Consider the following 27,119-nt stretch of genomic DNA (forward strand, 5'->3'; position numbering starts at 1 on the left):
ATCAAGTAATGTTCCACAGCCAATGAAAGTGTTGGAAACAGGAAACACAACATAAGTCTCAGCTGAACACCAACAATTTGTCATTTTTGTCTGTTTTGTTCATCAATGGGGTATTATTATTTCTCTATGATGATCTATGTTAGTAGGTATGGCAGAATATCCATAAGAGAGAATGTATCTTGCAATGAGTAGAACACATGGTTTTTATCACCAATTTATTTTGTGTTGTTTTGAAATTAGGGTTGACTTGCCAGCATGTGAGTAAGGCAGTGGAGCTGAGTTCAGTGAAGAAGTCGGTCCTGTCCAGCGTGTGGTTGGTGTGCTCTGAGTGCCTAAAGGAGAGGACCATGATCGACGGAGAACCGGCAGCATCGCATGACATCCTGGTGTGTTTAAAGTGTGGTTTCCAGGTAAGATTTGGGTTTCTTATAATATATGGTGAAGACACAGTGTATATTCACGTGCTCCTCGGAAGGTCCCGTTTCCCGAGTTGTGACGTCGCTGTTCATACTTTGGTGGGTTCGTGTACTTCATAATCATAATGTTAAAAAAAAAACATGGACAATGTAAAATAATGTGTTGTATTTATGTGTTAAAACAACACTTTGACACGTCTTTGCAATATTTGCATAATAACGAGGGGCAAAGAAAAAGTGATTAGGTGTGACAGACATATAGGTAATTCAAAACATGCACGTTAAGCATAAAAGTCTGATGTTTGACACTTGTGACAGAAACTTACAGTTTGTAATTTACAAACATTTCAAAATTCGACAAATTCACATTAAAAGCTACTGAAGCTGATTGTAAAATTATGTTTATTGGTTAATTGTGTGGTATGTGCAAAACACAACCAGGGAGTAGGAGTAGTGGCTAAAGCGAGTAGCCAGTAGTCCTACTCCCCTGTTGTGTTTTGCACGTTACGCACAATTAACCAGAATAAATACATATGATCTATATAGGCATGTTTAGGGTGTTGCAGAAATTCGCACTGTGTTTGTTATGAACGCACAGATTCTGGTAAAAGGCTGGGAAAACTTCAAAAAAGAAGAATGCAACAGTTTGGGGATGTCAGTTGGTCACAGGCTTGATGTAGTTATTGCAAGCATGGGCTATACAAATAAAAACAATAAGTGTTATTTACTTTAAGTTACATTAAAACCATCTGTTCCGTTACTTTTGGACATTTACAATCTATATAAATTGCAAACAATAATTAATATCAGCTCTCTAAACATGCCTGATTTTTTTGTTTCATTTATTCATTAATTATTCTCTTAGATATCAACAAAATGATGAAGAGTACCCCATCTCACAATGTATAAGAAAGTAGAAAAAAATGTCCTGGATCTGTCACCTGATGTGGATTTGCAGTTTCGCACCAAAATTGACTGGGTCCTTACTGACCGGTACTACATCCTTCAACCAAGTTTTGTAGTAATCTGTTCTGTAGATTTTGCATTATCCTTCCAACTAACAGACAAACAAGCAAACGAACCAAGATAAAAACATAGTTTTGAACCCAGCTTTAAATCATCATGGAAAAAATGAATATGCACTTTTTTGCTCGACATGCAAATTTGAGGTGGGAATGAGTCATGGTCTTTAAACATAGACATGTATGTTTTGTTAAGATTTTTAATACAGTTTTTTTAATGTATCTATCTTGCAGGGCTGTAACCACTCTGGTATCCAGCACGCTGTCAAGCACTATCAAGCGTTCCATCCCGAGTTTCACTGCATCACCATTAGCTTGAGCACATGGAAGGCTTGGTGAGAAACCTAAGAACTGCATTCATTTTGAACTGTGATGAAAAAGCCAAGACTGCACACAGTGCTAGTCAACCTCTATTGTCACATGTCAAGATGCCGACAGTGTGTGGGTTTATATAGGAAACAGTAGTTGCTAAGTGTTTTTACATACATACATCATACACTGAAGGTGCGTTTTGTCCTAAATTCTCCTTGATCTTGGCGAACTCAATTTTCAGAAACCTTTATATATTTTTATACGACATTGTAGGTGCACTAATCTGGTACTAATGCTTGTTCGCTCCATTCTGATATTTGAAGTTGATGATTTTCCACTTCAGCCAAGAAATTCTGTTGTCACATAATGCTTCATTTCAACATTTAGTTCCTTGAGGGCTGTTCAATTCCACAGTAACTTAAAGCCTTTCTGTTTCTGTCTATGACCCCCCCCCCCCCCCATCTCATTGTAACAGGTGTTTTGAATGTAATGAGGAGCTCTCCACTCACTGCAACAAGAAAGCATTGGCTCAGTCCCTGGACTTTTTACAAAAGCACTCTGTCAAAGCAACGTCAGGTGAGGAGTTCTGCAGCATTCCAAAGGTCTCGCCACCGACTGCTGTTGAATTTAGCTTTTATTACGAGACGTGTCCATCCTCAATGCATTTTCACCGAGGCAAGAAGTCACTTCATTTTGCATTTTTATCAAAGCATTCATTTAATCTAGCAACCATGTCTTCATTTAAAGTACAAAACAGTTGACCTTGAACACACACACACACACACACTCACACACACTCACACACACACACACACAATCACATATTATTGCTGCATAATTATATGTAATAATTCCCACTGGTGAATCTCGAACAAGATTTCATGAGCCTTTGTATCCGAAATACAACAGACACATCGAGAATATAATGTGATAATAGTAGAAAGTGAAGTGGAGAGGTACTTTTCACCAGAGGCTGGAAACGCAATAACACCACGACTGCATACCAGACTACTCATGTGACGGCTCCTGCTCATCTTTTTATCGTCAAATCAATGGGTGTTGAACAAAGTGATACTGATGAAGTGACTTACCAAAGGCCTGTACTATGAAGCATGATTTGCGGTTATCGGGGTATGTATTGATGCACTGCGTGTGTTCGTGGTGGAATAACCAGACATAGTTTTGTACTTTTATTCCTCTCTTTAAGTAGGTGAAATTAAATATTTATTTGGAATGGGGGATAGATAGTTTCCAGACTTACTTCTTGACGGCCCCCCATCCCTCCCTCCCCTCTCTCTCTCGGAGACTCATGCAGTCAGCACTCACCAAAATGACACTACACTGTGCACACTCTCCTTAAAGGGAAGGATAAGGGAAGTTTAAAACAATGTCTGGTTTGTTAAGTCAGTGCCCGCTGCTAACATACCCAGTACATCTCAATCTCTCCCTATTTCCAGATGCACCAGGCGCATCCTGTCACCGAGATGCACACAGTCACTTTCATGGCGCACGAAAATAGGTCCATATGTTTTTATTGACTAGTAATTACAAATGGTTCCACCACAGTGTGTCCTCAGAGTCAGTGCAGATAGTGTGTGTCAAACTAAACTAAAGCCCATTACAGAGGCTACATTATGTGATTAAGTGAAACGTTCATCTCTCATCAAGAGGCTTGTTCAGTTCAGTTCGACAGGTCTTGTTAGTAAAGAACAGTGACCCAGAGTTATTATATCGTGGTCATGAATATATTCTTTCCCAAATGTCATTGGGGACTCCTTCACTGACACATTCACACAATCAGAGATGTTCTACCAGCTGTCCTTTCTGCATTTAGCAGCTCTAACTGTGTTTCTTTTAGTCTGGACAATGTGTTTGTACTCCTCGTATTTTACTAATGTATTCGTTTGCTCCTCGTTGTAAACTAATCAGCTCTGCTGTCAGTTCACTTGTCCATACCTGTGATTGGTCTTATGCAGTAAACACACCCCTTTCATCTGCACCCGCTCAGATCTTGATGAGATCCTAAGCCTGATTGCGATTGTTAGGTTAAGTTCACCCGGATATGGAAAAGATATCCTGGATATGTTGAATTCACTTTGTATTAACAGGCCCCAGGTCACAAAGGTTCACGTTGATGATTGTCATTGAATCACCTACACACCAGGAGTTGACAGCAGTACACCTGCTCCCCCTGGTGGCTTAGGTCATTAGAAGTACAGGACTTCACACTGCAGCTCAACCTGATACATATGTATGTATATGCTGTTTCTACATTGAGTGTGATGGCTTGAGAACACCCTGCATTACAGGCATGATTTATTTTTTATATACTGTAGCTTCTTCTGCTTGATTTACCAGGGTTTCGTGAAGAATTTGAGTTTGAAGAGAATTTTTGTTTTGTCGTAGCCTCATGTACTTTCACCCTACTCAGACCACCTGAGCCCTCCTCCCCTAGTCAGTCAACCATATATATATTTTACACCCCCACCCCCTCACTGTACTTCAACACACATGCATACACCTTCTGTTGCTGTACCGCTCGTAGTTTGTGCTGGAGTGCTGAGAGGCCTCTCAACAGGCTGTAGCTGAACAGGGTGGTGGGTCTCATCACTTTCAGTCTCACTGGCTGCCGCAGCTTAGCCCCCTGCCCAGTGCCTAGCTGCCTGTGGCCAGAGGCCAACCATCCAGGCCCAGTCAGGCTTGTCCACCCTTAGTGTCTCAGCCATGGCCGCAGAGTTGTGGGATATACACTGCAGCAGCCCCCCACCCCCTTCATCCTCACCCTGCAAGTCGCATGAGTGCACACATTAAAGGAATTAGGCGCCTGAGTGACGCTTCCCGGCTGGGTTCCCTGAAGAACAAGAGCAGCTGTGTGGGGTACAGCCTCTGTTCTGTCCTTCTTTGTCTTTCCATCATTATCTGTTTCTGTCCCTTGCTTCCCCCCGCCGTGCTGCTGTACGTTTCACCACCTCTGGGCCTGTGCGCTGCACTAGTGAGAGCCAGGGTCCTCAACAAGTCAGAGCAACTAAATCCTAACAGCTGGAACGCACAAACTCTCAGTGGACCCACACACACTCACAGATACACATACGCAAAATGTTGGAACAAATGTTCAACTCAAGCAGATACTGTTTTCTCTTAATGTTGTTTATAATATCACATTTTATTACTATCTCATTTTCTGGCTTTTTACATTAAAGTTTCAGTAATAATAATCATGCTGCCATAGTTAAATAACTCATAATTAAGTGCTGAGCTCTCCAAGAGTACAAGAAGTTGATTGAAGCTAGGGATGTCACGATACGAACATTTTGGTGCCACAATTATCCGAGGAAATATCACGGCTTCACGGTTTTCACAATTATCGATACTGTGGCCGCTCCTGATAAGCACGCACACACACGCACACACACACACACACACACACACACACACACACACACACACACACACACACACACACACACACACACACACACACACACGCACACACACCTGGTCAGAAACCGAAAGTAAACAAGGATTTCACCTCTCCCTGTGAACTCCTCTGATGAAGTTGTTTGTCCAGCGTTGGTGGAAATAAGGCCGTTAAGTCAGTTTCCTCTTCTCAACTAACGGCTCGTGCACACAAAACGTGACTGGCGAAAGATTTCACTGTGCAGCGCACACACACACACGTGACTCGCAAGAGGCAGTTAGATATCGTAGTTTTTACAATTCTTACGGTTATGAAATTGTGACGTTATCAAACCGCGGTTATCGTAAAACTGGTTAATCCTGACATGTCTATTGAAAATTTTTATCTGAAGTTGGTTGACACTCTCACCATTACTATGTTCCTTGTCGTTTTCCCAGTAATGCTGTTTTTATCATCTAGCAATTAGGGATCCACTGTTGTTAGGAAACACCCTGGTGAGCTGGACAGTTGCTACTTTCATTACAGCCACCTTATTAAATTACCTGTCACCTTTCTCACCACCTAACTGTTCCACACCGGTCTGCCAAATAGGTATAGTAGCGGGCAGCCACTGTTGCAGAGGAATAGGTGGTTGTTGTCTGGAAAAGCTTGAGAAATTGCATTTCAGTGTGAAGGCCAGCTGTTGTGCTCTGTTTTTCCCATAGACCCCAACCACAAAAGAGGGCCAGCAAGTATTTTTTTCAGAATCCATAATAATCTTGTACAACAACAGCTCAAGGAAGAAAGAAAGTCGATTAACTGTGCTCTCTCACCATCAAGGCCTTCAGCTCAAGTACCAGAGTCCCAGTAAAAAGCTAATTGACCTCAGAGAGCTAGACTTCAGCTTGTAACACAGCTGGGGAGTCTTTGTGGAGCAAATTAAAATGTTGCTTCTGAATAGATGTCGGAGCTTGTTTCTGTCAATTCTTTCTTGTTTTTAATGTTACTTATTGTTCTGATTCTCAATCTTACTGTATCATTGTGTTGCTGTGGAATTTTTTATTATCATACGTATTTTATTTATACAATTTAAATCATCAAAAACTCACCTTCATTTTGAAGCTATAGGTTCATTTTAAAATTTGATTACCACTGTCTTATGAATATGAAGACATACAGTATACTTTTTATAGTTTATGAATATTGTTATTCCAAAAATGTTTTTATTTTTGTAAACATATATCACCTTTTTCTTCCTCAAATAAATCAGAAAAACAGTGACTAATATTATTTTTAAGCACTTTGACAGTATGGTAGCTCAATCGTAATGAAATATCTCCGTCTAAATGTTTTTCTCAATTGTCTTTTCTAAGGAAAATAACTTAGACTATACTCCTGTAAAATTTTAATTCAACATTTTTAATGATAATTTTGTAATGTAAAGTGTTTCAAATTAGGTTCTGGCAAAATACTTGTATGTCCCTTCAAAGTGCTGTTCCAGGCACCTTACGTCATTAGTCAAATGTATGTACTACGGCTCTTTGATTGTGAGGTCACGCACACGTGTGTCTGTGTTCTCAGTAGTGGTGCGCCCCTCTGATACTACCACTGAACATTGGTCTGATGCTGACAAAATAGCTGGATTAAGTGTGACAAATATGGTTGATCTATTAAATTGAAGTTTATGTTATTCTTTGTTTATATCTGCTTGTGCGTTCAATATCATATGTAAGCAGTGCGCTGGTGGACCCCTACATTTATAGGAGGAGTAACAATATAGCACGGAGGGAGCAGAATACTACAGAGTGTGGCAAATCTGTTCTTAATCGACAAAACCAAGTGAATCTGAAGAAGCCTCAGATGAGAGCTGAAGCATTTCAGTTAATAACATGGTGTAGCTTTAGTTAGACACACACTGTATGCACCAAATCTAAAGTGCAAGGCGCATTTGATTGTCCACTGCACAGTGGACGAGAAGGTGTTCGTGAGGTGTTTGGGTGACCAGGTGTGCCTGGGTCATATTGCAATGGGGAAGGATTGAGATGTACTGCGTGTACATGTGTGATGGCAGGGCTTGACCAACCAGACATATTTTTTAACTTCTGTCCTTCCCTTAAAGGAGAGTGCGCACCATGTGACAAAGTAGTATCATTTTGGTGAGGGTTGACCTCACTAGTCTCAGAGATGGATAGATATAGAGATAGAGAACACAAGGTAAAGCTGTAAACTATTTATCCTCCCTTCTAAATTAATATTCAGAAATACAAAATGAAATCATACAGATACAAAATGATCCCTACTGAAGTCGGTTATCTGCACCAACTGTCATAAGTCGGACTCAGTAATCCTCTGAAATGAAATAAATGTATACTCAATAATAAAACATTTCTATCTTAATCAAGTTTGTTACCAAGATGTTTGTGCACTTATTAATTATAACGATAAATTATTGAGCATCAGCTGATAATTTTCAGCTGATGCTACAAGACCAGGTATCAGTATCGGGACAGAAAAAATTGGTTGGATGAACCCTGTGTCTTGTTTGCTCCTGGGCTCAAAATTTCCAGGACTGACATCTCTGTTGACTTCTCCTCTCAGAGACCTGGGTGAAAGGCTGAAGTGGAGGATATAGTGTTTCATGTATCATCACCTGGTTTCTTGCCTCTGGTTGTTGATTTTTTGGAAAGCACAGTCTTTAGTATACTGTCAGTTTAGCTTAGCTGAGTCAGTAGCCAGGAAGCTGCTTGTCCCCTGGTGGTGCGTTCATGGAGGTAATCAAGGGTGATTTTGTCTTAATTCCCACCACCGCACATGAAAGTAGGCCAGATAGTGGGTAGCAAAAGCTTTGTGTATACATTAGTGTGTTTGTGTGTCTGTAAGTAACATGGCACTGGGTTCTCTTGGCCTCAGATGGCAAGGAAACAGGCTTTTCATGCCCTGCAGTCACAACAAATTAGCGAATTAATAAGACATTTGGTGTTGCCTGGCCTTCCTCTTGACTGCTTGCTCTGCATGAAGGGAGCTGACCCTCCACATTGCTGCACTGCCCACTGGCCATACAATTTCATACTCTCAGCCCAACTGTAAACCACATGAAGAAGGCCATAAAAATGTATTTTTTCTCATCCTTGTTTTTGTGTTGATTATATCAGTAAAGTCTTTTACAATAAGCATAAAGAATGCATTTTGTTATTATTATGACATGTTTTATGAGGTTGTTATTTTTTTCATGAAGTCTAGTGTTGACCTTGCGTCAGCTTGACAGAATGTCAAAAAACAAATGCACAACACAATAATCTATAATATAGCTAAACTTGCTTGTTTTTTCTCTTTTTGAAGTGCTCTAGTTCTGTTCTCAGTGAAAGTAAACAAGTCCCATGTTTCTTTGTGTATCTCTTGTGTGAAAAAGAGCAGGGAGTGCAGGAGGTGTTGGTGTACATGCATGCATGGGGATGAGCCTGAGCACCGTGATGCTTTTCCTCCTACCCTGGGGAAAGGCTCCGCAGTGTCACTGCTGCCCATACTCGGTGGCTGAGCAAGGAGGGCCAGGTGGTGGTGCCGAGTGCAGCACAGTCAAGCGTGGACGCAGCGCATGCTGACATTTGCCTTCACTGACTGCTGCAGGGAGAGGAAAAATCTGCTTTTCCATATGCTTGTGCTCGTTGCAACCCTTTCCTCCACCCACTGCCCCCCCCTCCACTGCCCTCTTCCGCCCCCCCATCCCCGTTCTTAACCAGATGGCTCCCTGAACATTGTTTACCTTGGGTGATGGTCCCAGATGCAGAGTGTGTCCGTCGGCATCCCCATTCCGCCCAGTTAGTTTCCTCATTCCTCTGCTGCCTCTTAACTTAAGTGTCAGACATAGCTCTCCGACTTGAGTTGCATTAAGTCTGTTGATTTTGGGTCTCTGCTCAAAAACACCACAACAAGTAGACACACACATTCATGAATGCACTCTGTCTTTCTCTCAGTTACTTTCCTTTTAGCTCAGTTGTCTGCACTTGTGTAAGTTTTCACACCTTCCCAGTCTCACACCAAATCTGATAATACACAGTTTGTTTGTTCCTGAGTGGGGGGGGGTACAATCTTTTCCCCATCTCCACTTGTCCATGCATTTTGTGTGTTGACATATGGGAACTCCCTTATGGCTACATATTGAGGATGGAAATAGGCCTCCAGATGTTGCCAGTGTGGAGGGCCAGATGTATTTAGCACCACTGGGTGGAGTGCCACAACAGCATGTTGTCCCGGCAAGCTGAACCTCGCCCTTGCCTCCTCGATCCCAAACCTAGAGCACAAAGGACAGGACGCTGCTCTCTTCACATCTCAGTGTTCAATCTCTTTGCAGCTAAAGCAATTTCAATTCAAAGCAAAACTAATCAGTTTGACAGAGTTACGCTTTGACTTTCACACCTTTTTAGAGTGGCAGTTGATTGAAAGAAAATGTTTAAATGTCTAACATGTAAATTACCAGTCCATGAGTGAAAAGCCCAAGGTTCACATTCCACAGGCTCAGACCATCACGCTGACGTCCTTGGCCTTGAGGAGGAAAAGCTGTAGGTTGAATTGACTTTCCAATGAATGTGTTATGCACAAGGAGTGACTCTGTGAATGGAATATGTGCGAAGGCAAGGTCGTTTTTGTGTTCTGGAGCAGAATGGTGAGAGTAAAAATGCAGGTTGTTATGATGGTTTACGGGTCAATTGAATTTCTTTTGCTCGGACATAAGCGGGTCCTGGCCAGTGATCTCTCTGTCAGCCTGCTCTCTTGACTGGCTTGTGGGTGAAGTGCTCATGGACGAACACTTTGTTTACCAGTATAGGATAGGCCTAGGGCATCATTACATGCACAATATGATTGGCTATCAGAACAAAATGCATATTAATAAAAAAAATATATATTATATTTTATTTACTATATAATACAAATCTCATTGTATCATTTAAGACAATGATGGCATTTGTATCATTGTACATGCATTACCATGACTGACATTTTCTTTAGTGTATTAAAGAACCATAGGCTTTTTCATAGTGACTTGGGTATCTTGTTGCAGTGGAGCAGCTACACAGTGTAAACTTTCATGCTCGTGTATTCAAGGATGCCCCAACATGTGATATTTTAGAGACTGCTGCTGAAAGAAATCCATTTACAATGAAAACAATAATAATTCAAGGTGAAGTGGGAATATTGTTGTAACCTACATCACATAAACATTAAAAAAGGCTCTGCTTAGTACATTGCTCTGAACCAAAAAAATGTAGTCTATTCAATGTTAACAAGAATACGCAATGTTGCATCCTTAACAAAATCAAATCCCCTCCTACCAATGAAGTAAAATCAGTCAGATAGTAACATAGTCTGTCCCGTAGTTTGTGTCCTGCTAAATACCCAACAAACAAACATATACGAAAACATAACCTCCTTTTTGCAGCTAATTACATATTTCTACTTGTTCTCCAAACTCAATTGTACTTCAAGTGCTGTTTTTTTCAGTATGTGACTATAGTCATAGAGACTCTGTATTAAATTACTCTAGGGTCAGAGAAAAATCACCTCTGTATTCTATAGTTTTTGTTTGCATGTTATAACACTGCTCAAAGCTTCAGTAGATTGTATCTCTTCTTACCTCCATGGCATAATGCAAGGTGTAGGAAAATTAAAAGTATCTGTTATCTGTTGTTGCCACAAAGGTTCAGTGTCTGTCTTATCCAAACCTGTCTCGGTACATGCTGATAGTTCAGGCTGTAGACTGAATACACTTCATTCTTTTTTAACTAAACAAACTGCATGAAAGATTTAACCTCTTCAGATCTAATGTCCACTTCTAAGAATCAGTAGTTGCTATCACATGGTAGTAAAGAATTATTGTTATTGAGTCATTGTGGTGTTAGCTTTGTTGTTAGCTGCTGGCACGCCATCACACAGCTACAGTACCTACTCTAGTCTGCCTAAGCACACTGTATGACACCGTAAGCTTTGGACCATCTGTGTCTTAGTTGCTGTTTAGGTTAGTTTTCATTGGTGATCGGGACAAACAGCTGGCTCTGGAGAATCTTCTCTCCAACCCCTGCCCCCACCCCTCCCTCACTAACCAGCGGAAACTTCTACAGCTGTCATCTGCTTCCCCAAATGACCCAGCTTTCCTTCCAGCTGCCATCCCAGCAGCCTGCTCCCAGCCCGTTAGCTTCAAGGCCAAGCCCCTTTTTTTTCTGAGTCGAGCTGCAATCCCATTTTTAAGGGAAGCTGAAATTCTTCCAGCTGCAAGGTCGACTTCCACCCTCAATCTCAACCAAATTGACAACCCAGCCACCATCTCAGCTGCAGCTTCAGGCTCGGCTGCCAAGTCGTGGCCAAAAATAACTATACAATTGAAAACAGAGTTTAGAAATTGAATCATTTGTCAGTTGCAGAGATTTCCCTCACCCCGAAATCTCAAAACGTATCTCTAACTTCAAGGCTACACTGTTGTCTTTTGCTGCTTTTTACCAATATACGTACATGGTTTTTGAGATCCTGCATCTGTGCTACTGTGTTCTAGCAGCATCACCCAAGATCATCAAGCTGCGAGAGGAACCATCAGATTATTCTGAGCCACCCAGAGGCAAGAATCCAACCATCAACAACACCTTGGTTCCTGTCAAAGGCATCAATAACCTTGGCAACACCTGCTTCTTCAATGCGGTCATGCAGGTTGGTATTACTAACTGTTCAAACATCATTATTATTATTATTATTGTTTTCTGGTCGTGCAATAATAAAAAAGGAACAGTAACAGGGAAAAACAGCATTCATATTTTTGTTATGCATGATGAAATAATAGTGCAGTGGCTGTTCAGAACCTGCCTGTTTGGGATGTACTTTGCTTGGCCTGTGGTCATGTTCCGGAGCTACTTCAGAATTATTCTTTTTCATTAGTGATGTTTACAACATACTGTCACAGGTTTTGCTTGCTGTACATGTTGTGCAGAGCCTTTTATAAACAGTCAATGGTAAATTGTTTTTTATTTATGTGGTTTGTATTTATACAGCGCTTTTCTTGTCTTGATGACCTCTTAAAGCACTTTACAGTATAATTTGCCATTCACCCATACACACACACAGTGCATCTATTAGCAGCAGTTTTTCTCTATGAGGGGGCAATTCAGGGTTGAGCATCTTGCCCAAGGACACTTAAGCTTGCATGGTGCAGAGTGAAGTTAGAAAAACTTGCAATCATCTAACCTGGTTAATCTTTAATGAAGACCTTATGCATCCAATATCAATCAGATATTGGTTTTTTTGCAATGATTTTATCGTAGAAGATGAAACTGAATTTATTTACTGTTTACGTCTGTTGTTTAGATATAAGTTTAAATAATATACTTAACTGGAGTTTTTCTTCAAAATTGCATGTCGGCTAGTCTTCAGACCCAAGTTCACAACTTTTCTAAATAAAATCTCTTTAATTAAGCTGACATGAAAGAGATCAGCACCTGCGACACCTGCGAACGACAAATCAAATTATCAAAGTGATCTTGTGGGACAAAGATTATTGTTTGGGTGGGCCCAAACCAACCCCATGTCCTCAGGCCTTTAACAATACACATGGCGAGTGTAAGGCTGATAAGATGAAGAGTTCTCTAGATATGCAAGACACATACACAGAGATTTCTGCATTAACTACATACTGTGGATGTGCAGATAGATGCTGCATAGTACCATTTAGTCAGAATGTATACCTTGTGAGATAACATAAGTAGGTACAATTGCTTGTATCTGTCATTATAAATCTTCTGCATGATCACGTTATTTTTAAGTGGATCTCTCACTGAAGGTAACCTTCTTTCTAGTCCTTGCTTTATCTCAAGAGACTTTGTGATAGCCTAATGAGTCACAGGGATTTCCATTCTAACATGACAATATGCATACATTTGCCTTTACAAAGCATAAACACTCCCCACACAGTGCTTATGAGGTGTCTGACCAATACGAACCAGATTATGTTCTCACAATGACTGATTGTAAACAGGTTAGACCTTGAGATCATTTTGGAGTATGTTCAATGCAGCAGTAAAAGCAGTGCCGGCTTGGACACATTCACCTGCCCATGCATGAGTGGCACTCAGTTGGTGCAGAGCATGTTCACCATACAACACAGCTATAGAGCCTCCCCAGTCTTTCTCTGGTTGTGTCATGGTGACTGCAAACTGACATGCCTCTTCAACAATGAAGCTGTTTTTTTCCCTCCATTTTGTTAATCACCCTCAGGGCCTTCCTCGTTGATTGAAATTCGAGTGAGCGCGCTTTACATGCTTTTCCCTCCCTCACCTTGTCTGTTTGTATTGTTTCCTTGAAAATTGCAATCTTTCTAGTGAAAACACATAATTGACAAAGGATGAGTTGTGTCTGCATTCACAATGCCAGCTCCATTGTGTGTTTTCCATAGCAACTGTCTTCATTGCCAGGATGTGACAAAACAAATATCTCTTGAAAGCGAAGGAAAAGATGCTCCTCTAACATGAAGGGACAATGGCTGCTTCAGGCTACCTCCTCACCAAGGATCTTCTCATTTCTACATTTCTAACTCACAGATCATAGACGGATTTGAAGGCCTCTTTCAGAGTAATGAATTCACCACAAGATTTTCAATTCTGATTAAAATGTAGATAACTTTCCACAAGGATATTTTAATTGACCATTGAATTGCCACAGAATAATTGTGGTAATGGTATCTTATCTTTAAAGGATTATAAAAGTTCTTTGTTGTACCTGTATTTGATGGCACTTTTTATTTGATAAATAGACAGTATACACCCACCGGCCACTTTATTAGGTACACCTTGCCAGTACCGGGTTAGATCCCCTTTTGCCTTCGGAAATGCCTTAATTCTTCTGATGACTTTGACATGATAGCACCACACAGTTGCTACAGATTTGTCGGCTGCACATCCATGATGGGAATCTCCCGTTCCACCACATCCTAAAGGTGCTTTATTAGATTGTGATCTGGTGACTGTGGAGGCCACTGGACTACAGTGAACTCATTGTCATCTTCAAGAAACCAGTTAAAGATGATGTGAGCTTTGTTACATGGTGCATTAGCCTTCAGGAAGTAGCCATCAGAAGATGGGTACACTGTGGTCATAAAGGGATGGACATGGTCAGCAACAATACTCAGGTAGGCTGTGGTGTTTAAACAATGCTCAATTGGTACTAAGGGGCCCAGAGTGTGCCAAGAAAATATCCCCCACACCATTACACCACCACCACCAGCCTGAACCGTTGATACAAGGCAGGATGGATCCATGCTTTCATGTTGTTTATGCCAAATTCTGACCCTACCATCTGAATGTCACAGCTGAAATTATGACTCATCAGACCAGGCAACATTTTTTCCAATCTTCTATTGTCCAATTTTGGTGAGCCTGACAGGAGTGGCACCCGGTGTGGTCTTCTGCTGCTGTAGCCCATCTGCTTCAAGGTTCCACGTGTTGTGCGTTCAGAGATAGTATTGTGCATACCTTGGTTTTAACGAATGGTTATTTGAGTTACTGTTGCCTTTCTATCATCTTGAACTACTCTGCCCATTCTCCTCTGACCTCTGACATCAACAAGGCAATTTCATCCAGACTACTGCCACTCACTGGATATTTTCTCTTTTTCGGACCATTCTCTATAAACCCTAGAGATGGTTGTGCGTAAAAATACCAGTAGATCAGCAGTTTTTGAAATACTCAGACCAGCCCGTCTGGCACCAACAGCCATGCCACGTTCAAAGTCACTTAAATCCCCTTTCTGCCCCATTCTGATGCTCGGTTTGAACTTCAGCAAGTCGTCTTCACCACGTCTAGATGCCGAAATGCATTGAGCTGCTGCCATGTGATTGGCTGATTAGCTATTTGTGTTAGCAAGCAATTGAACAGGTGTGCCTAATAAACTGGTCGGTGAGTGTATATGACCAGTTTTATTCTCCTCTGATTTTTGAACTTCAGTCTTTTATCATACCTGAATACCCTTTCCCAATGCCATTCAATGCATTGTTAATGCATTATGATGCATATGTTTCGAGACACCATTAAAATAATATTATTCTATCCCCACAGAATTTATCCCAGACACACATGCTCATTGAGCTCATCCAGGAAGTGAAGGAGAAAGGGTACAAGCTGAGGATCTGCCCCCCTGTGGACACCAATCTGGTAGAGTTTTCAACAATGTATTGTCTTCTTCTCAATGTTTAGTCTTATTTAACCAGACCACAGAGAGGACAAACACTTATTATTTACTGTAGGGTGCCCAATGAATGAATAAATTAACATATGTTGCATTTGGTATTTTTGCGACTGTATATTTTAGTTCTACAATATGTATCAGTAGGTAAAATTGAAACCTCACTTTGAACACCAACTCTTTTCTCACATTTAGGAAACAAGTCATGATTAATGGTTTGTAATTCCTGCCATAGTATCCAATTTAATATCCATTTTTCTTAATTTTGTCTCCACGTCTTCCAGAGTCTCTTGACAGTAACACTGCCCAATCCAGAGCCCCTGACGGCAGCCATGTTTCTCTTCCTCCAGACCATGAAAGAACCAGGGAAAGGCCACGTCAATCCCAAGATCCTTTTCAACCAGCTCTGTCAGAAGTAAGGCACTACTCTTTATACTTCTTTTCACCATAGATCCTGTTATTTGTCAGTGCTCATGTATTGAAAATCTTAATGCATAGATTTAAGTGTGGATGATACCTGCGGCATTAATTGGAAAGGGTTAAACAGTAGGAAGTCAACAGGAATCTGGCACAATTCACTTTGACTCATGGATGACCTAATTAGAATTTGGTGTTTAAAGGTCAGAGGTCATTGTGACCTCTTAAACATTTGTTTTGCCTTGTGAATATAATATTCCAGAAACATCTCATGGAAATTAATTCAAATTTGGCCCACATGTTTACTTGTCTGATCATTTCACTGATCATTTCGGTGGTCAAAGGTAAATGTCACAGAGGTCTTAAAAAGACATTCGGCCTTTTGAATGTGATATCTCAACACATATCTCAATACTTAAGGGAATTTCTTCAACTTTTGATCAGTTGTCACTTGGACTCAAATATAAAGTGATTACATTTCAGTGGTCAAAGGTCACAATGACCTTATATGAATCTGGAAAAAGAATTATGTAGAAATATCTACATAAAACCCTCTCTACGGAGGCCACCATGTTTTTTACAACACTTTAAGACAACTGAAGCTGCCACAGGTTCTTTTTCATGTTTCGAAGGAGAGGGTGAGGTGAGTGGTGTTCAGCTGCAACATGCGATTTCAACAGTAGATATCACAAAATTCTACACACTGTACCTTTAAATTCAAATTTCCTGTTACATACGCATAACAGGTCATATTTAAATACGAAGACATATTTTGAGTTTGCTTTGATTCTTCAATTGACAACAACTAGGCTTCTTTGTTTTTTTGCCATAAAAGTAAGAGACAGATTAAGAACTTAATCAAACTACCTACAACAAACATGTAGAAATGTGTTAGAAACAGTTCGGTGGCAGTGTGCAGGAGACATGTTTTACCAACAGTGTAGTGATAAAGCCAATACCAAGACGTTTGCCTTGAATATGGTTCAACTCTAGACAAACTTCCCCCCGTTACAGTGGTACCAGTCTTAGCAGCAGAGAGGACTGATACTGATTCATTGAACATTAGTTAGTTACGTCAGATTCTCCAAATCATGTTCCGTAAAGTAAATATGTAGCTTCCTGCAGTAACATATGTATGATTTAAAAGGTTTTGGTTTTTCAAAGCATACATTTTTTTGTGCCTTATATTTAGTTTGTCACTGAATCATTTCCTTCTGCTTTGTATGAAACAAAGTGAATGTTCATTCTTAATTTTCCTACTCCTTATTTTCCTTTTAAATAATTCACTGCATGTTTGCATGTGTCTTAATTAACATCAGTGTGTATGAAGAAGTATTGGCATTTATTTTTTTCCTCTGGAAGTTCATGCCCCCGGACACCAGCTGGTTGCTTTTTCCCACTGGCCTGTTCCTTCATATCCTTGTAGAAAACCCAGAATCTGTATGCACATATTTTACCTCATGGTCAATGAAGTCATCAAACTGTGCCATTGCAGTTTCCCATCATAACAACAGCAACACATAATAGAGGAGCCTCAGCTTTACATCCCCTCAATGTGGCAGTGACCATTTGAACCAGCCAGACCCAGGTAACACCTGGTCGCATGCTGAATGCCTTTCACGCACTTTAATCTCAACATACAGCAGTGGACCATGGTAAATAAAGAGCAGCAGCTAGGTATTTGTAGCTCTTTCTGCTACTTGCCACACTGCTGTACCACCTGTGTCATGTTTGATCCACCACAAGGTCTAACAAGCTGTGTGACAGGCAGAATCACGGCCTCACTTTTGTGCACTGGGCAGTTGGTTTTCTCTCTTTTATGAACAATGTGAATGTTTGGTCGGCTGAATTCTTCTTTGAGCACTGCTGGTTGGGTCCACCCAATGTGTGTGTATGTGAGATAGTGATGGGGTGGTGGGGGTGTTGTGCACTGTTGAAGTGCAGGTGGGTGACCAGAGAGTTTAATGTTGGATGACTGAGTACATCTCTGGTATGGCTTTGAAAGTTATTCTGGTACCAAGCTTTCATCAGGCTGTGTGTGTCTGTGTGTATGCGTGCATGTGTGTAAGGGCTGCCACCTCACCTGGTACCACCTAAGCGTACAGAACACATGCAGGCAATTGTGCGTTCAGACAGCAAGCATCACTCACACCTTTATACACTCATGCATGGTTTTTCAAGTAGGGTTAATCTATCCTACATGACATGCATTTGAATAGAGATATGACTATTATCCATATGGTACCACAAGGGGCCAGTTTGTAATAGTTTTGTAGATCCTCCTTATAGTAAATGTAAAAATTGGTGCTTCAAAATATACTAAGAAAATGTGATACGTGCCTTTTGAATATTTGTCAGCAGTTTCCTAAAATTAAAGTCACAGATATAGAGCTCATTTGATAATTACAATCGACAAAAATTAAATCAGACACAGTTTCAAATTGATTTGTCAAGAACGATAGAAAGAAAAGGTGTTGATCACTTTTTTTACAGTTTTAATCTTAAGATATTCACTGGAGCTGTAAACATCCAAGTCAATAATGAGTGACAAAATGCTTTTAGCATCTTTTGCCAAGAATTCCCCAGTGGCCTCTGTTTCTCTTTGACCTTGTTTGTTTCTCAAAAAGCGTAGTTTCATTGAGAGCAGCGCTGAGGAGGAAAAGAGCAGCAGGTAAAAATCTTTTTTTTGATGTAAAAGAATCTCAAACTCCAGATGAACAATGTGTTGGCTTCTCAAATAGACTGTGATATGCAACAGCTATTAAAAAAGTTCTATTTGAAAAAAATACACACAATTCTATTCTGTTTTCAGCTTTTCTTATTTTCTTAGAAAATCTTGAAGCAGAAGGTCGCAGCTCGATCCCAGTCTTCCCCATCCCACGTTTCCTTGGGCAAGATACTAAACCCAGAATTGCCCCTCATAGAAATAGTGCTGCTAATAGATGCACTGTATGAAAGTGTGTGTGAATGGGTCAATGGCATTAAACTGTACTGTAAAGCACTGTATTCTGATACTTTTGAGTGTGTAGAGTTTGCTCTAATTTGATCTGACTAAATTGAATGTGGTTACTGTTGGGCTTTGGTGGAGGTACGCTCTCTGCTGAGTGACAGTGTACTTTAAGATGAAAGACATCACAAAATCTTAATTTTCTTACTAGTGATACTGTCTCAATCAATTCTGCTTGTTATAAAGATTTAGACGAAATCTGGCAGCTCTGACAACAGCTGGAATATTTTCTTGCATGTTACTCAATGCATGAGTTCATATTGTGTGTTGGTCTTGAGATTCAATAGAAATATGACAATTTTGACCATTCAGTTTGTTTTTATTACCTCTCTGTAACGATGAATGGCTCTTCAGATGAAACTGGACTGTGAAAGCTATTATGTTTATTTAGAAAATTCAGTTTAGGTCTCATTCACCGATATATTAACATCCATAAAGTGTGATTGATTGCAGCTGCATTCTGAACGAGCCTGAGCTTTTCTATATTTCTCTCTTAGACTCCTCCACACAGCAGCTCGTCCACTTTCAGCCATGTCTTAAGCTTTGAGTTGAAATGACAGGGTCAAGAACTGCTCCTGTGTACTGGGACATTTCTCTCCATTGTAGTGACCTTTATGATGGCCACACTCTGAAAATGTAGCCTGTCATCCTTACTTGTCACCGCTAGCTCTTGTCACTCCAGAAGGGTTGGGTCTGCCGGAGACCCGAGGAGAGCGACAGCGCTTTTCCATTTCTCTTTTACTGTCTAATCTAGTGTTTGTGTCGACAGGCAGGTTAATGAAAGCTTTTTTGGCTCCGATCAGGTCCGTCTAAGTGCTTATGTGCAACACTGGAGCCTGATCGAGCCCAGTTTTGTGCAAGTGTATGTGTGTTTCTCCGTGTGTGTACACATGTGTTTGACCTCTACCAGCTGAGTACCCCACAGCCTGCCTCCTCTGCTCCTCCGGCCCTTGAAAGTGGTCTGGTCTGTGCTCACACTCGTGCCAAGCTATGTGGGTTGGATGGTCTGCACCACACTCTATCTGGTGCCAGGGAGGGTCCCAGTCTGCAGTCTAAGCTCATCTGGGGAAAACATAATTTAATTACATGGTAATATAGTTGTTCACCCATTTTCACCCAGTCTGGGTTCATAGTCTTCGTACAGTTTGTCTGTATTAAGTAAATTACTAATTTTTGCTCTCAATTCATGTCTAATGCATACATTGGACAAAAAGGCCACTCAGAAGCATTTAACCACACGCTGTCCTGGGTGTACCCTGCCTTTCACTGGAATTGGCTCCAGCCCCACTGCAACCCTCAAAAGGATAAGCAGTATAAATAATGGAAGGATAGAAAGTCTGGATGCAGCAACAGGTCACCACAACTCATGTGTGTGCATGTGTGCTGTCATTTCTGGTGTCATGAAATCCCTATTGTCACACCTTTTACTATTCATAATCTATTATTTATTTCCTGGCATGTCTCCGTTGGGTGAGATACAAATGAGGTCACTGGTTACTGATGTCGTCATTGGTTACCAATGTCAATTTCGAATTACTCAAATTCAAACATTTAGATACGTCACTCACCACATGATTTTATCTGAAGTTGATGTTTTCTTCTGCCGACTGTCATCGCACACTTACTCACACTCTTCATAATTGGTCGAAAAATTGTAATGGTTTTATTGTTGGTAAATCGAGGAAAATGTAACAGCGGTTAACAGTGTTTTTTTTCTTATTTTGTCAAAAGTAGTCTCTCTTGTATTGATTCAAACCAGAAATTAATAAACTTGAAATTTGAGTGCATGTTTTTCCCTTTTACATATGGGTGTACAGACTTAGTTAGATATGCCCAGCACATGCCACTATTTATAAAAAAAAAAGTATGAACATATTGTTTGTCATATTTTTATAGTTCATGGCTGTAAGTGAGTAAATGTTGGATGGATTTATTTTGTGAACTGTTGTGCGGGTACAATGTTTTGTTCATTCGTGTGTGTTTTTGAGGAGGGGCTTGTGTGGTCTTGTGTGGTCTTGTGTCTGGTACTAACTCATCCGGCTATTAATTGTGTTAACACCGCAGCTGTTTGCATGGGCCAGATTGCGAGCAGTGCTACAGGGCCCTTCTGCTTCTCTCAACAGGGATGAGCTTCCAGACCTCCTCATTCCCACTGATCCCAACCAAGCTTTTTCATTCATTCTGCTTCTGTTTTTCCTTTTTTTCTCCCTGTTTCACTCATTTCATCTCTGTTTGCTTTATAATTCACTGTGTGTGTAAATTTCTCTTTCGTGGGATACATACAGTCAGCGGGACAAGAGGGAGACATTCCTTCACATGCTCTTCATTTTTAGAGCCGGCGAATAAATGGCATATGTGTTCCCCATCCCTCCATCCAACCCTCTCCATGTGTCTGCACGAACAGGGCATAAGAGACAGAGATCGTGTCAGCATGTAGGGGGGGGGCATTAGGATCCTCCAGACCTCCTGGTTATAACCTGTGTTGAGGGCAGGTGGTTGGCCGTCTCTCCCCGAGCCTTGGACGTCCATTTTTGGCAGCTTGTCTCAAAGATAGATTTTATATGAATTACATTTTTAACTAGGCTTATGAATGAAATATCAAAAAAGAAACAATATCAATGATTATCAATATATACATTTCATCAATAGAAATATAACAAATATACTATATACCGATATATTGCTTAGGTATTATGTAATCACAGTGAGGCTGGATAAAGCATAACTGATCTACCTCAGATCTCCAAATTGTTTTGGTGCTAATCAAGTAATTATCATTCTCTGCTTGAAAATAAGGGTTGAAATGCACAACCATTAGTCAGGAGCAAATATTTGACTGTAAACTTATAAGAGTTTTATTAACAAATTAGGTCAAAATGTAAATTTAAATTTTAACATCTCTCAATATTAAAGAAATGGATAAGGGAATTCCTGGATCCACCCCTGATGCAGATCCACACCAAAATGTAATGTGTTCTTACCTGACCCATACCTCATCCCTCCAAGGTTTTTGGTAATCTGCCCAGTAGTTTGGACAGACTTTTTGTTTACCCACCAATATTAATTGCCAAAGTGACAGACGATCCATTAATTATGGACCCCGAGGACCACTGGTCATGAAGTACCAGTAAAGGGCTTCATAGAGCTGTTAATGGAGTTGACCCCCCACCTCCCAACATCATCAACATTTGACTGATGGCTCCTCTAACCCCAAACATGGCCCCTCACTGTGTACCGTGCCTGTCGGACCAACCTGTCCTGTGGTTATGTGGCTGGCTTGGCCCAACAGGTTGCGGTGGCTCTAGCCTTGGCTGCCCATCTGGCCTTGGCATCTGTCCTCACATCTGCTTCACCGTGGACGGCCAGGGGACAGACCCAAGGAGAGCCTCCCCTCTAACCGCCCTGGCATTCATGTCCAGGATGGCGATCCAGCCCTGACAAATTGCTCAGCAAGTTATCATGGAAATAAATGCTGATAAAGAGCATGGTAGAGCTGTGATTTAACTACTGATTATTTCTGTCTGTGTTCTGTCTTTGTATTGAACCTTTATATTGTCCAGGGTTAACCCACTGGAACAAAGGCTATTAATATTTATTTTGTTCTCAAGGATTGAGAAGGATGTTTCTTGAATTTTGCTCTTTTTGTAAAACCATAGCAATATATTTACATGCTGTGTATGAGACATGAGAAATGATAGCAGTAGTACATTATTTGCACATTTCTGTCTCCTCCCTGCACAGAGTGTTTACGATTCCTCTCCTCATTTCAAGAATTGCTGCATCTATGTTGTTCTTGACTTTCATCTGTTTTTATTTTGTTTCAGAGCTCCACGTTTCAAGGGCTACCAGCAACAAGACAGCCAGGAGCTTCTGCATTACCTACTGGACTCCATACGAGTAGAGGAAACTAAGGTGAGCATACATCCAGTGCAGTTTACACACTGCATGCATTTAATGATGACATTTAAAACATGTTGGGATCTATCAACACCTTTTAAAGTCTGTAAGTAGTTTGTTAATCTTTCGTGACAGAGAGATCCTTAAGGTTCCTCTGATTTGATGGTATTTTAAGTTTCTTTGCAGATGCATTTTTAATGAGGATACTGTATGTGCTGTCGATGCAAAGTCAGGTCAATATAAACTTGAGGCAGTCCAGGGTTTTAGAACTTGCTTCCATTTTTTTTTTTTTTAAAGTAATGCCAATGGAGACAACTCCACCAACCTCAGCATCCATCAGTACCTTTGAACTCAGTGAACATTTTCACGTTTAGCTCAAATCACTTACTTATTGATCATAAGTACAAACTCACAGGAACATGAACATCGCTGCAAATCCCTTATTTATTTTTGTTATTTTTAAATGTTGGATGAAATAGATGACAAAAGCATCATGTTTATTATGGACTACACTGAGCAAGCACCAATAATGAATTGGCAGAATTATCAAACATATACAGACTGTATATCTATTTTTCTGTATTTTGTTTTTTAAAACCAATAATCTCACCTGTGATTCTTATCACTGACATTTGTAGTCAGTCTCATCAACCCTCAACAATTTATTTGTTTTATGAAGTTCAGTCATGATGGTATTGTCCAGTTAACATTAAAAGCCATTCGTTATCATAATGTAAGACGTGCGTGTTTGTGGGTGGCTGTGTGCACTCAAACTGCCCAGTGGATTTTTTTTTTTAGCACGGCTTGCCAGTTTTTGTGTTTCAACCTTATGGTGCCATGTTTTTTGGCAAGCAAAGAGAGCGCCCACCCCCCAACCCGACCCTGCACAGGGCAATTAGGAGACCCCACGGCAGAGCTGGCCCCTTTGGCCCCACCAGTGGTTACGTGAACCAAGGAGGAGAAGTTAGCGGGTGTGTTTAGTGGTCAGCCGCAGGCCCAGGAGGGGCCGTAGGCTGGGCTCGCCGCTTCCATTCAAACTTGTGAACGCTGACAGTTGTGCCACTTAGAGGACTTGCAAGTGGCACGACCGGCATCATTGTGTGATCTTGGGAAACCCACAGCTGCTGAATGAGCTCCAGGGCTGTCCCATTGTGCTTGAGGGTCACCCACAGCCCCCTCCTGCACACACACAAACACACGCGCACATACTCATCAGCCTGTCTCCCAATCCAATCAAGAAGGTGAAGAGGGAGGGGGTACGGCCTTCCCTATTCATTCACTCAGAAATTCATTTATACAACCAAGCACATTCAAAAATACAGTTGCATTTTAGATACAGTGATAATTTATTAAATGAACACGCATTTTTATCGGTAAAGTTTCCACTCAGCATTGAGCAAACAATCATGTTGTTTTCAAGCCCGCATCAATTCATCCATAACATGCTATTAAAAAAGAAGGTAGACTATGATCATGAATAGAATCATGAAGTAAAGCAAATGTAAAACAATTAATATACTCACACTGGCCTGTGTGTGTGTGTGTGTCTGAGAGTGTCAGAGAGGGAGACTGGGTGGTAACAACCTTTTAGATGCCCTAAGTGTTTGTGTTGATTGGCCATTAGTATCAGAGATCTAAATATGCTAATATGGCCCAGTCAATTATCACCAATTAGCTGAGACGGTAGGTCTTACTCTCTCAGGGCATGGACTGTCCTTCTTCACCCGTCTTAATTTTAGTTTCCACCCCTGCACCCTTGTACCAGCAACCCTCTCCACCCTCCCCCCAGCCCCACAGCCGTCCTTCCACAGCCCCGCCTGTGTGGGGCAGTGCACAGTGTTACTTTATGGGGGGTTACTGGTAATTAATTAGTGGGAGAGCCTCCGCCTGGTTTTGGCTGCGCTGGCTGAGTGGGGTGCAGACTGGCCGGGCTGGGATTAATGGGGCTTTTTGACCTAAATAGCCAGTCCAGTGCGTGGGTCCCGGGACAATGGGGGCTGACTGGTTTCGACCGCAGACACAGACCATGGCCAATTATCTATTGATTGGTGATTTACTGTGGCTGTGCCTCTTCACAGCTCCCTCGCCAACACACTCACTGACCATGTCACCTTCAATAAGTAGGCCCTGTCAACAACTTCTCCACACACACACAAACATGCACAGTTAATTAATAGATTTACATGTTAATATAGTTAGACAAGCACAATAATTATTTTACACAAACGATGCTTATAATAGGTAAATCTGTCAGTCTCAGATATCGGCCATACTGTGATATGTCAGTAATGGATGTAATAGAGAGAATTCTATAAAGATGCAGTAAAACCCGCAGAGTGAAATTTCCTTTAATTCATATAATTATTTTTTGCATTAATGAATGTCACTTAAACTGTGTGCCTCTTTTTTTGTGTCCAGCGGGTGAGGGCAGGCATTCTGAAGGCCTTCAATAATCCCACAGAGAAGACAGCAGACGATGAGACCAAACGCCAAGTCAAAGGTTCACATGCATGCTGCACTCCACTGAAGACCAAGATCAACAGTTCCACCTTGTGGCAGTGAATGGAAATGCAGCTCAGAGATTGATCAGGCACAGGATAGGTTTTGACGGAGGAGAAGAGTCTAACAGTCTGTTAGATGATCTTATGACTTGTACATGTAAATTTAAAAAATGAATAATCAAGGAAAATCGTTGTATAAACCTGCTAAATGTCTGATGACTCTTAACTTGGACTTTTAGCCTGTATTTTGCTTTTTACATGCCTAAGAATTAACATGATTTATTTTCTAAATTCTTTTTTTATAAGTACCCCTGCCTCAACGCTGTTTAGTCTTGATTTGGTCAACGCCATTGATTCATAGCATTTCGTGGAAAGAATGGTCACATTGTCAGTTAAATTATAGTGTTTGATGATCATCATCACAAGTAAAATTGGTAACATGTAATAAGTAGTCAAACATTGTTCACATTTATAATTAATCCATAACTGTCTTTTTTTCCCACCAGCATACGGGAAAGAAGGGGTGAAAATGAACTTTGTCGACCGCATCTTTGTAGGCGAGCTGACAAACACAATTATGTGTGAAGAGTGTGAGCATGTAAGTGTGTGTGGGTGAATTATAACAAAGCATCCGAATAGTCAGTATTGTTGTCTATTGAACACAGCAGGGTCGATAAATTCTGTGTTTCACAGTATGTGCATATATATCTGTGTGTGTGTATAGATGCACTGGCATTACAGTCATGAATTTGCATATTTCAACGTAACTAACATTAAGTTTCCTTTTTCTCACATTGATGCAGACAAAAAAAACAACCAAAAATCTGTCAGGAAAATGAAACAGAAATCAACGGAATAAAAAAAAAGCACTTCAAGGACCAGCTCAAACACCGACTGTTTGCAGCGGGCGTTTACAACAAGATGTTTGAGCTGTGTGTTGTTAACAAAGCAAGCGGCACTATGCAAACTAGAATATCCTTGAAGGTAGAGAGTACCAGGTGTGGAGCTGGAGAGGAAAAATCAGAGAAACAGCTGCTTCCCACATTTCTTCTTAGACCTGTTGAAAATGTGCAGCAGGCGTTTATTGTTCGCTGCTGCCTATAATTTTTGACTTTAAAGAAAGATAATAAATGCATACACTGACTTTACATGCAATTTTTATTTCAGATCTCCACAGTAAAGGAGGCTTTCATAGACATCTCCTTACCCATCATAGAGGAGAGGGTGAGCTGTTTCAACTGCTTTCAAGAAAAAATAGTAGAATTGATTGTATGTGATGTTTTCACCCATAATGCGTTTTTGTTGTCCTCAGACGTCAAAACCATCCAATCCTGGCAGGTTGGGTAAGGGCAGCAGAGAGCAGGACGCCCACTCGGCTCACGCTGACCATCTTCTTTCTGCAGCGCACTCTGCCAACCGAAACACCAGGAAGCTTAGTGGACAGGTCAGAGTGTGTATAGTATGTACTGGTGCACTAGTTGCTTGTCACCCTGTTCCATGAAAAGGTTTTTATCTTTTCTATTTACAGTCAGGCTTCCCATCTTGTTGGTTTGCTTGTTAGATTTGTTTGGTTGTTAATCTCTTTCTGGATCGTAGCAATATGTATGTCTCTGTCTGTAAACAGATTAGTACAAAGCCTCATAGTGACATTGTAATAATAAAAATACAAGGGAATTACATGGTGTCAAATAAACCATGGCACTGGTAGTGGTAAGTTAGGACTCATCCTATTTGTAAATATTTATCAAATGTGATATTTACCCTCTGAAGTATTTCACATCCATGGTTACTTCCAGTTTCCGAGTGGATTTAAACTGCAGATATATTTGACATGTGACACATCAGACTGGGCAACATAGAATAATTAAAAGAAGGGTATTTGTTTGTTATGCTGGAGCTCACCGTGCCGTGGGAGGATTGCATGGAGGAGGCTTAATG

The 27,119-nt window shown here is 40.8% G+C and overlaps 1 protein-coding gene across 2 annotated transcripts in view; it reads left to right on the plus strand.

Moving 5' to 3' along the window:
* Positions 1–27,119, plus strand: part of usp45 (ubiquitin specific peptidase 45) — a 36,805-nt gene that overhangs the window by 1,191 nt on the left and 8,495 nt on the right. Inside the window, exons 3-13 of one of the 2 annotated variants that reach the window (XM_020091360.2) lie at positions 241–410; positions 1,673–1,773; positions 2,226–2,326; positions 11,689–11,840; positions 15,233–15,328; positions 15,644–15,774; positions 22,608–22,695; positions 25,099–25,180; positions 25,688–25,779; positions 26,349–26,405; positions 26,494–26,625. In XM_020091360.2, the coding sequence (XP_019946919.2) occupies positions 241–410; positions 1,673–1,773; positions 2,226–2,326; positions 11,689–11,840; positions 15,233–15,328; positions 15,644–15,774; positions 22,608–22,695; positions 25,099–25,180; positions 25,688–25,779; positions 26,349–26,405; positions 26,494–26,625 (1,202 nt within the window). The remainder of the gene's footprint in view (positions 1–240; positions 411–1,672; positions 1,774–2,225; positions 2,327–11,688; positions 11,841–15,232; positions 15,329–15,643; positions 15,775–22,607; positions 22,696–25,098; positions 25,181–25,687; positions 25,780–26,348; positions 26,406–26,493; positions 26,626–27,119) is intronic. The other variant, XM_020091361.2, reaches the window with a different exon arrangement.

Source organism: Paralichthys olivaceus, chromosome 13 (genome assembly GCF_024713975.1).
Source record: "Paralichthys olivaceus isolate ysfri-2021 chromosome 13, ASM2471397v2, whole genome shotgun sequence".
Classification (NCBI taxonomy): Eukaryota; Metazoa; Chordata; class Actinopteri; order Pleuronectiformes; family Paralichthyidae; genus Paralichthys; species Paralichthys olivaceus.